The sequence below is a fragment of the Betta splendens genome, chromosome 16 (genome assembly GCF_900634795.4).
Source record: "Betta splendens chromosome 16, fBetSpl5.4, whole genome shotgun sequence".
NCBI classification, from domain to species: domain Eukaryota; kingdom Metazoa; phylum Chordata; class Actinopteri; order Anabantiformes; family Osphronemidae; genus Betta; species Betta splendens.
The window spans coordinates 5,947,674-5,958,091 of NC_040896.2; the positions used below are offsets into that span (position 1 = coordinate 5,947,674).

The following is a 10,418-nucleotide window of genomic DNA, read 5'->3' on the forward strand; positions in this document are numbered from 1 at the left end:
CCTAATGTCTGACGAGTCAAACTTAGTGTTTAGGAAACAAACTTGACTTGACTGGGCGAAATATGAAATACAAGGAGGCTATTTATCACTGAACTGGTGGTTTGAGGGAATTTAGGTACTTTTAAATACTGAGAATTTAAGATGTCGGAAGGACATCTTAACGGAAGTTAGTTTTTTCAGAATAAAGCAGTTTAATAAACGTGTTTATAAAAAACAAACGAACAGTATCAAAAACGGAAATTTGTTATCAGGAGGCATTTGTTGCACGACGGAGTCTGGTCGGATCCAAACCCAGAACCATGGCGGTTCGGTCCGGAAAGGGCTAACCCTCGGTCCGGTGACTCCACCTCCTCTCTCTCTCTCGCTCTTGCTCTGATCTAGACCTGGACTCGCCCGGACGTGCAGGATCAGTTCAGGACAGTTCAGTTTTGACACCAGCAGATATGGGTGAGTTCAGTTTCAGTCCGTTTCTCTGCTCACGTATGTCTGTTCTTCTCCGCTCAGCGGTTCTGGTTCGGTGCAGGTGCGTGCTCTGACCTTTGCTCCGTTTGTCTATGTGGGGGATGGTTCGTTTGGGTTTCGTTCAGAAAGACTTATGTTTACACGTGTCCAAAAGTTTTCATGACGGTCTGTGCAGGGCTAAAGGTTCCGATCCAAACCTGTACTCCTCGTCTTCCGACAAACTCCAGTTTGAGCAAACTGGGAGGAATTTATATTTACGGTCTTCAACTGGAATTCCTTTCAATTAACATTTGAGCAAAGATATGGGATCAACTGAGACTGAAGCGGACGCAGAGTTCAGTGGGTTCTGGTGTAGATACACACACGGACCTAGTCGTTAGTGAAGTCGGTTCTGTGAGTTCTACTAGACTGGAACAAATCAAAGGTTTTGAGCGGAACGGTCCGGACCGGACCTGCTCTGGATCAAACCTCTGGCCTCTGATGTCTGTGACGTGTTGTTGTGTTTCCTCAGCCAGCTGTTCAGGATGTGGACCAGGATACCGCAGCCCTCTGGAGGCCATGAAGGGTAGGACCGGTTTGAACGGCCTCGGGTCGTCTGGACCAGAAACCCTGGTGTTCTGGTTTCCTTTGGGTTCAGAAAATCCTCTTTGACTTTGATGTTTTTTAAGATTTAAAGATAAAGAATTTAAAAGTTGATGATGATGTGCGTATTAATACAATGGACTGTATGTATGAAGTACTTGTAGCTCTGCACACTGACCCGTCTTGTTTTAGTTCTGACCTGTGAACTGGACTTGTACCGTCCTTCCAGTGTTTGATGTCATAATACTCTGAGCAGACTCGGATGATCAGGATCCTGTTTGATGTTTTCTTTTTAAAGGTCCTCGGGAGAAGATTCTCTACCTGCCCTGCATCTACCGCAACACGGGAATCCTGAAACCCGACTACGTGGCCACTGTGGACGTGGACCCCAAGTCCCCCACCTTCTGCCAGGTGGGTCCAAAAGCAGCTGGCAGTGAGTTCTGACGCTGAGCAGGGATGATGCTTGTGGTCCATCTCATCACCTGAGGAGTTCCTGTTCTCCCTCAGCCTCCACAGCAGGTGCTTCGTTTTCTAAAATCGACCTTTGACCTTTGGCCTCTGCCTGTCAGGTGATCCATCGGCTGCCCATGCCGAACCTCTTTGACGAGCTGCACCACTCAGGCTGGAACGCCTGCAGCAGCTGCTTTGGAGACGCCTCCAAGAAGAGGAACCGGCTGATCCTGCCCTCGCTCATCTCGTCCAGAGTCTACGTGGTGGACGTGGGGACGAACCCCAGGGCACCGCAGCTCCACAAGGTACGAGGAGGCACCGGTCCCAGCAGGGAGCCCGTGCATGTCTAGTCTGCAGTCACATACAGTACGAGGCCCTGCAGCGGTACCAGCATCTGGTTTGGGTTGGTGACTGTCCCATCAGTAGTTTTGATGAGGAGGAAGTTTGAGTCTGTTGCTGTAAAACCTGAAAGCGTAGAACTGAGTGGACTCGGTCATCGGTTCTGCTGAGACCTGATAGAAGTTCAGCACTTTAGGGATCAGTTTGATCATGCTCTATAAGGTCTGGTTCTACGTTCTACCCCTTTGATTTGACAGAGCTGCATGCTCACCGTTTGGAGCATTGGTTCTGTGGTTGAAGCTGCTGCTTCCTGTTTCTTTGGGGCGTGTTTTGATCTTTAGATGCTGGAACCAGTGGATCTGTTCTGGAAGTGTGGCCTGGCGAACCCTCACACCACCCACTGTCTGGGCAGTGGTCAGGTCATGATCAGCTGTTTGGGAGACCCGTCTGGAAATGGCAAGGGTGAGAATCAAGCATGAAGTTCTGGTCCAAAACCAGGTAACGCCGCTGCGCCTGCGCCAGTGGACGCGGTTGAACCTGCTGTCGCCCTCTCAGGTGGCTTCATCCTGTTGGACGGTGAGACGTTCGAAGTGATCGGTAATTGGGAGCACCCGGGGGAGGCCGCGCCCTTCGGGTACGACTTCTGGTACCAACCTCGACACAACGTGATGATCAGCACTGAATGGGGCGCACCAAAAGCTCTGGCTGATGGGTTCAACCCTGCCCATGTCAAAGAAGGTGCGTTAGTGAACAATCCACTCATTTTGGGCTTCAAGTCAAGCAGTGTCCAGTCAGAGTCAAGATACAGATAAAGTGCATTAGTAAAACAGGGCTCCTGGTCCTGGTTCTGGTCCTGTCTGTTCTGAAGGGATTTGTGTTCTTATTCTAATATGACTCGCTGAATATGCAGGTGTCAAAGTTCTGATCCAGTTTGGATGACCCTGAAGCACAAAGGGAAATGTATGTAGAACTTTAAAAACACCAACAGCACCACAGGGTCCTCTCCCAGTTAGAGCCTTTACTATCCCAGTAAAGCCCCAGTTACTACGACAGGACTACTCTCTAGTGAGCAGCTTCTAGGTTCTGGTTCCAGTGTGTGGTCCATGCAGCAGTGACTGATGAGGAGCATTAAAACCTGTCCCAGGTCTCTACGGTCAGTGCCTCCACGTTTGGGACTGGACCACTCATAGGAAGCTGCAGACGATCGATCTGGGAGAAGAGGGAGCTATTCCTCTGGAGGTCCGCTTCCTGCACAACCCCAGTGCCTCTGAAGGTTATGTAGGATGTGCCCTGCAAGGAACTGTCTTCAGATTCTACAAAACACCAGTAGGTACCACTGCACAGGCAACAGGCTGCAAGAGCTTTAGTCCTGATCCCAAGAGGATCAAGGATTCTAGGTCCCAGTCAGACCGTGAAGAGATAATGAGGAAGACCACATCCAATGTCTGAATGCGGTTCAGCTTTTGATTGATGTCTGTGTGGTCAGAAAGGGGACTGGGCTGCAGAGAAGGTCATCAGTGTTCCCAGCAAGAAGGTGGAAGGATGGATGCTGCCGGAGATGTCTGGTGAGTCCAGACTGTCTGACTGCCCCAGTCTAGTCTCCCCTGCCCCTGTGGTTTGACTGGTTTCGGGTCTTGTGTTTGCAGGTCTGATCACAGACATCCTGATCTCACTGGACGACCGTTTCCTCTACTTCAGCAACTGGCTGCATGGGGACATTAGACAGTATGACATCACAGACCGGAGGAACCCCCGCATGGTTGGACAGGTGAGCTCCGATCGGACACCTGTTCGGAGGGAGGGGCTCACTCTCACTCTCTGTTTGCTCAAGGTGTTTCTGGGCGGGAGTCTTGTCACTGACGGGCCAGTCAAAGTCCTGGAGGACCCAGAGAACCAGCCACAGCCCCCCCCACGCATCATCAAGGTACCACAGGAAGCAGTGAGACAGGATGACGCTGTCTTCTGTCAACTCCATGTCCGTGTGTCTCTCAGGGGAGGCGCGTCTGCGGAGGTCCTCAGATGTTACAGCTGAGTCTGGACGGACGGAGACTTTATGTGACCACGTCTCTGTACAGCGCCTGGGACAAACAGTTCTACCCCGACATGATCAAGTACGAACAGTCCGTCCATACGGTGGCTTCTACTGCACAATCGGCTTCATGCTCGGCTCAGATCTGGTGTTCGCACACTTAATGGTTGGGCAGAGCTAGGGCTGCTATCAGATCTTAGCTCTGTGTCTCACGGGTCCAGATTCTGACTCGGTCCGGCCTGTGGCTGTAGTTAGTCCTGATCCAGTGTTGTGTCGTCTCCTCAGAAAAGGCTCCGTGATGATGCAGATTGATGTGAACTCTGTCAGCGGAGGTCTGTCCCTGAATGAAAACTTCCTAGTGGACTTCGGTAAAGAACCAGGTGGTCCGGTTCTGGCCCATGAGATGAGGTATCCTGGAGGAGACTGTACATCTGACATCTGGCTGTGAAATCAGTGATGAAAAACATGCAGCAGTTGTTCTTTTAAATTTATTTAATCATTAATCACTTTAATTCAAGCGGTGTTCATCTTACAAGTAATAATAAGTAATCAGCTGGTCTCAGGTTCTTACATGTTTAACAAACTTCATCTAACATTTTGTCGACTTTGCTTTTTACTTTTCACGCAGATGTTCTAAGTAAACCTAAATCTACAAACATCAGATCTAAAGATTGATAGTGAAAAAAAAATTAAACACCGGTCACTACCAAAATAGTGCAAATCACTTTTTGTGTTATTGAGATGTTTAATGTTGATCTGTCTGTTTAAATGTAACTCATCTGTTTCATCTGTTGCTCACTGATGATAATAATCAAACCATTATATAAAGTTCTGAAGCAGCACATGTTTCTGGTTTTCTGTCAGTCATGTTAACCCTTTCATACATAGTAGTAACTACAGTTGACAGCTATTTAAAAGCTGTTTTCTTGTTAAAGCATGGGTTCTGATAGAGAAGTCGCATATACTTCACTTCATTGGACGCTAGTGCCTTAGTCTGTTACACTGCCATTAACTGGTCAGTCATTGTAAGTGCAAAAATCATTATTGAAACCAATATGACGGAAAGTCAGACAACCGACTACTGCAGGAAAATCACGCCTGTCCTTTTTATAGGAGGAAACCCTTGAAGTTAAAAAAGGCGATAACATCAAGTACCTCGTAAAGAACCATACTGTTTAGTTACTTGTAAAAAGTATTGATTTTATCTTTGGAGGAAATTTGGAGGGCGGCACGTTGGTGCGGTTCGCCTCACAGTGAGAAGGTTCCGGGTTCGATTCCCGGAGGTTCCTTTCTGTGTGAAGTTTGCACGTTCTCCCTGTGTTTGCGTGGGTTCTCTCCGGGTTCTCGGCTTCCTCCCACAGTCCACAGACGTGCATTAGGTTGATTGGCTTCTTCTTTGGAAAATGGATGGATGGATGGATGGAAATTTGGATTATTTATCTGTCCACTAATGTCGACATGATTTATTGCTGGTTATATTTCAACAAGAATTCATTCTATTATCAGAACGTTTTTTATTTTGAATAATATAGTTGCAGTACCTTTTAGCTGTAAATCAATCTATCCATGTAATTAGCAGTTTTTGTATATATGATTTGTATGGTTCAAGTGTAAAGTGTGCTAGAAAGATTTACAGGATAGTGAAGCAGTGAGGATGCTGCTGGTATCAAAGCAATGACTGTGACGAAGCATTAGATCAAACAGCAGGTGGAAGACTGACGTAAGCCCAAATATAAACAGACGGATTTAAAAAAAAAAAAAAAAACAATGCGTCATGTTTCTGCCCACTTTAAAGAATTGTTCCTGAATTCCTGAAGTCGTTCAAACAGCAGGAGGCGCTTATGGCATTCGTCAGACAGGAAAACAATAACAGAAGAAGAAGACACCCCCGCCCCCATCGCGTGAACAGCGCCCCCTGGTGCCCGTTAGCCATAGCTAAAATGGAGAGGAGATTAAATCAATGGGATGAGTCAAAGTGGAAATAAAACAGGATTTCAGACCCAGTAATGTTTTGGCGGGTAAGTCCGTATCACACGGCGACTCGTGGTCAAACCGCTAAATGCGACGCTGTTCAAGTTAGCTTGGAACAACGCTGTAAAGACAAGTTGAGCAGAATTAGCAACAGTTGGCCTGATAGCTGCTGGCTAATGCTAACCAACGTTACTGATCAGCATCCAGAGCATAGCAATTAGCTGCAGGAGTGATCGCTTACAGAACGATGCTAACGATAATGTTTAGTTAGCTGCTTATCGGTACGGGCCGAACACTTCTGGTTCGGAACGCGTAGAACTGAGCTTTACCGGGTCACTACTAATGCAGGCGACTGGGTCAGAATTAGCTTCGTGTTAAAGTACGCTAACATCATATGACTGTCGGCACAGATGCTAATGAGGCTTCAGCTAACAAACTGTTCGATTGAACGTGTTATTTCATTTGTTGACATGTATCATTTCGGAGCAGCTGATATTTACTGTAGACAGACGTGTTTCAGACATAAGGAGGTGATTCTTGAAAGCTAAACAACCTCAATGATACTTAACACTAGAACTACTAAGGGACGTACACCTTTACATATACCCCTAACTACGGCTGGGTGTTCACTTGTCCGCCACGCTCCAGCTGGCACCCTGCCAAGAGCCGCTTTTGTTACGTAAAGAGGGCCATCACCGACGCTCTCTGTGGGGTGGGACGCATGGGCTCGCTGACCCTGCTGCTGCCTGCAAGGCAGAGCAGGGTTCCTACTCATGTTCCTATGAGTCTATGAGTGACATCCACTGCTACAATGTTCAACCGCTATGTGCTTGGATTTACAACGTGAAAGGACGAGTGTCATTGTTGCGGTCTCACCGAAGGAAGCAATGAAAAACATCAACAATACAATAAGACAGTTTTGCTTCTTTGCTTATTTACAAAAAAACTAAATAAATTTCACACATTATTTCACTGTAACGTTACTAAAAATTGCAGAAAAGACGACAGTACACCGCTCACCCATCTAGTTTTAACAAATGTGCAATTAAAAATATAATATAAACCAAAAAACGCTTGAAAGTGTTTCGGTTTTATATTCCATTTATTTCGTTATTTCACCTTTCACCAGTACCACATAATAAGTCATTGCAGAGCTACAGCCATGTTTCACCAGCCGCTTTCGGCAGTGAGTCATAGATGGACGTTGTTCTGCCCGCTTTCATGTAGACACGGAACTCTTCACAGTTTTTTTAAACGTAGACTTTGTTAATTTCGTTATTCATTTACAACAACATGCAAATGCTAAAAATTACTGAAAAGATAACAGTACACCCATCTAGTTTGGGTGAACAGAAAACGCTTGAAAGCGTTTCCCTTTTATATTCCGTTTATTTCCTTATTACTCCTTTCACCTGTACCACATAAAGTCATTGCAGAGCTACAGCCGTGTTCCTACAAAGTTAACCAGCTGTTTATTTCGTTATTCCCTCTTTCATGTCCGTCTGTTGAATGAAAGTGGGCGTGGCCATCCACGTCCCAGAGCGGTGACACTGGGGGAAGGGAAACACGCATCAACACGCAGGACAAGATCTGCGTTTCTCTGCTGCAGCAGGTTGTTAGTCTCCCTTTCACCTGTACCATATGAAATGTGTTCCTACGAAGTTGATCAGCTGCTTTCAGAATCAGAATCGTTTTTATTCACCGGGTTTATTTTTATTTACAAAATATAAACAGAAAACGCTTGAAACGTTTCCGTTTTATATTCCGTTTATTTAATTATTTATTTACAAAAAAATCCCATACGCTTTGCACTGTAACGTCACTAAGAATTAGGAAAAAAGACAGTACACCCATCTAGTTTTAACAATGTGCAATAAAAAATTTAAACAGAAAACGCTTGAAAGCGTTTCTGTTTTATATTCCGTTTATTTCGTTATTCCCTTTCACCTGTACCACATAAAGTCATTGCAGAGCTACAGCCATGTTCCCAAGAGGTTCACCAGCCGCTTTCAGCGTGACACACGCATGGACGTTGTTCTGCCCGCTTTCATGTAGACACAAAACTCATCAAAGTAAAAGAGCTCAGAGCAGCATTTGCAATTACATGTATATTAATAACGAAATAAACGGAATGTAAAGTAAAATGCTTTATAGAGTTTGGTGTCTACATGAAAGCGGCTGGTCAACTTTGTCAACATGTGGCTCCAGTAAGTGGGGGAATAACGGCCCAAAGCAACAGGCTGAAAGAGGAGGCTGTGGCAGAGGAACACAGGTCTTTGTCCTGTATGTTGATGCGCCCAGCCCCCACAGTCAGCGCTTACCTTTGCTACGGGACTGATAGCCCCGCCCACTTTTATTTATCAGACAGATATGAAAGTGGGGATAACGAAATAAACGGGATGTAATGTAAAACGCTTTCAAGAATTTTGTCTACATCAAAGCGGGCAAATCACATGTGAACGTTTTACTTTTTTTGTAAATAAAAATAATGTTTGCCCAGTTCAAACCTGGCGAATAAAAACGATTCTGATAGCAGCTCAAGATCAACTTATCAGGAACACATTTCATGTGGTAGAGGTGAAAGGGACACTAACAACCCAACGCAGCCGAGGCTGTAGCAGCAGAGAAACGCAGATCTTTGTCCTGCGTGTTGATGCGCGTTCCACCTTCCCCCAGTGTCCCTGCTCTGTTACGTGGATGGCCACGCCCACTCTCATTCAACAGACGGACATGAAAGAGGGAATAACGAAATAAACATCTGGTTAACTTTGTAGGAACATGGTTGTAGCTCTACAATGACTTTATGTGTTACAGGTAAAAGCAGTAATAACGAAATAAACGGAATATAAAAACGTTTTCAAGCGTTTTCTGTTTATATTTTTTATTGCACATTTGTTAAAACTTGATGAGTGTACTGTCATCTTTTCTGTAATTTTTGATGACGTTACAGTGCAAACAATATTTGAACTATTTTTTTTGTAAATAAACAAAGCTTCGCCACATTTGAGAAGGATCTAAAACTGTCTTATTGTATTATTGATGATGATATCTTATTGCTTCCTTCGGTGAGACCGCAACAATGACACTCGTCCTTTCACGTTGTAAATCCAAACACATAGCGGTTGAACATTGTAACAGTGGATGTCACTCTTAGACTCATAGGAACTGTGCAGCCTTGCAGACAGGAGCAGGGTCAGCAAGCCCACGCAACCAACCACCTAGAGTGCGTCAGTGATGGCCCTCTTTACCTAACAAAGGCAGCTGTTCACAGATGATTCAGGGTCTCAGCTAGCCGAGCAGATCATTTGACCACCTTCTAGTAGGAATGGGTATATTTAGAAAACCCAGTAGTTCTAGTGTTAAACGTTCACTGAGAAATGCAAAGTCTCTTTAGTGGAGATCAAAGTGACGACAAGGTTAATCAGAACCAGGACCGGTACAGTGTCTAAAGGACGAGCGTCAGAGAGAAATGACCCCGAAGAAAGAGTTTTAAAAAAAAATGTGATGCGGTTAAACCGGTGCAGACTTTATACATTTAAAAAAGTTTCAAAACTCATCTTTACAGAATAATCAGTTGGAGCCAATACAATAAAAACAAATAGTTGATGATTCTATTAGGGTAAAAAGTTACAGAGATTAAGTTTCAGTCCACAGGCCTGTGTCATGTGCTCAGACTCCCCCAGATGGACGAGCATAATCTGTATCCTGCCAGTAGCATTACATCGTGACAGGCCGATCTGTCACGAGGACATAGTTTTTGGTGGATAGGTTTCTTTAGGTCGGTGTTGGTGGTCTGACTTATGACAGATCAAACCCTGAGCATCATAATGCGTCTTCGACGGTTTCTAGCACCCTTTAAAAACACATTAGAGTTTCTTTCAACACTTCACTAGAAAAAAAAAGTTTTTGTGCAAACAACCTTCAGCTCAGGGCAGTGAAAAGAGATTTGGCCACACTCCACTCCTCCATTTCTCTGCAGGACGGTGGAGCTTCCCAGCGGCAATAATGGAGGATGCAGAGCCAGAGCTTTCTTCCACCTCGTCCGACCTGAACAGCCCCTCTGTCTCCCTCTCCTCCTCCCCCTCCCTGTCCCTCCCCTCCACCCCATCCTCATCCTGCGGTGCCCCCCAGGCTGTCACCCCTCCGCTGGGTGTGATCTCTGAGGGTGTGGGGGAGTTGAGCCTGATGATCAATGCAGAGGTGGCCCAGCGGGCTTGTCAGGAGGTGCTGCAGAAGGTGAAGCTGCAGCAGGTGGAAGGTGACGTCGGGCCAGACCCCGAGACCCCTACGTCCCACTCTGCTCTGACTCCTGTGGTAAAACCACTGAAGATCCGGGGGGAAGACAATGACCCCGAGTACCCTGCTCCCGGCTCGGTGAAGAGCGCCCGCCGGCGACAGAGGCACAATCCCTCCAAACAGTCGTGGCTGCTCCGACTCTTTGAATCTAAGCTGTTTGACATTTCCATGGCAATTTCCTACCTGCACAACTCAAAGGAGCCTGGTGTCCAGGCGTACATTGGGAACCGTCTCTTCAGCTTCCCACACGAGGAGGTGGACTTCTACCTGCCCCAGCTGCTCAACATGT

The 10,418-nt window shown here is 46.1% G+C and overlaps 2 protein-coding genes and 1 long non-coding RNA gene across 6 annotated transcripts in view; 2 read left to right on the forward strand and 1 right to left on the reverse strand.

Annotated features, from left to right (window-relative positions):
- The first annotated feature begins 71 nt into the window (after positions 1-71).
- selenbp1 (selenium binding protein 1) lies at positions 72-4,706 on the forward strand. Its single transcript, XM_029129571.3, has 12 exons — positions 72-447; positions 974-1,027; positions 1,343-1,455; positions 1,614-1,799; positions 2,175-2,295; positions 2,389-2,571; positions 2,978-3,159; positions 3,320-3,398; positions 3,480-3,601; positions 3,665-3,757; positions 3,826-3,944; positions 4,148-4,706. Exons 1-12 carry the CDS (start codon positions 444-446, stop codon positions 4,308-4,310), a joined length of 1,419 nt encoding a protein of 472 aa, XP_028985404.1. The 5' UTR covers positions 72-443; the 3' UTR covers positions 4,311-4,706.
- Positions 4,190-9,815, reverse strand: LOC129603215 (uncharacterized). Its single transcript, XR_008692934.1, has 2 exons — positions 9,199-9,815; positions 4,190-6,403 (listed from the first exon to the last, which is right to left on the reverse strand). It is a non-coding gene; the product is annotated as an uncharacterized LOC129603215 (long non-coding RNA).
- pi4kb (phosphatidylinositol 4-kinase, catalytic, beta) overlaps positions 5,671-10,418 on the forward strand; it is a 13,468-nt gene continuing 8,720 nt past the window's right edge. Inside the window, exons 1-2 of one of the 4 annotated variants that reach the window (XM_029129567.3) lie at positions 5,671-5,880; positions 9,813-10,418. The exon at positions 9,813-10,418 is cut by the window's right edge and continues 47 nt beyond it. In XM_029129567.3, coding sequence (XP_028985400.1) covers positions 9,839-10,418 — 580 coding nt within the window. In that variant the 5' untranslated portion in view covers positions 5,671-5,880; positions 9,813-9,838. The remainder of the gene's footprint in view (positions 5,881-9,812) is intronic. The other 3 variants (XM_029129568.3, XM_029129569.3, XM_029129570.3) reach the window with 3 other exon arrangements.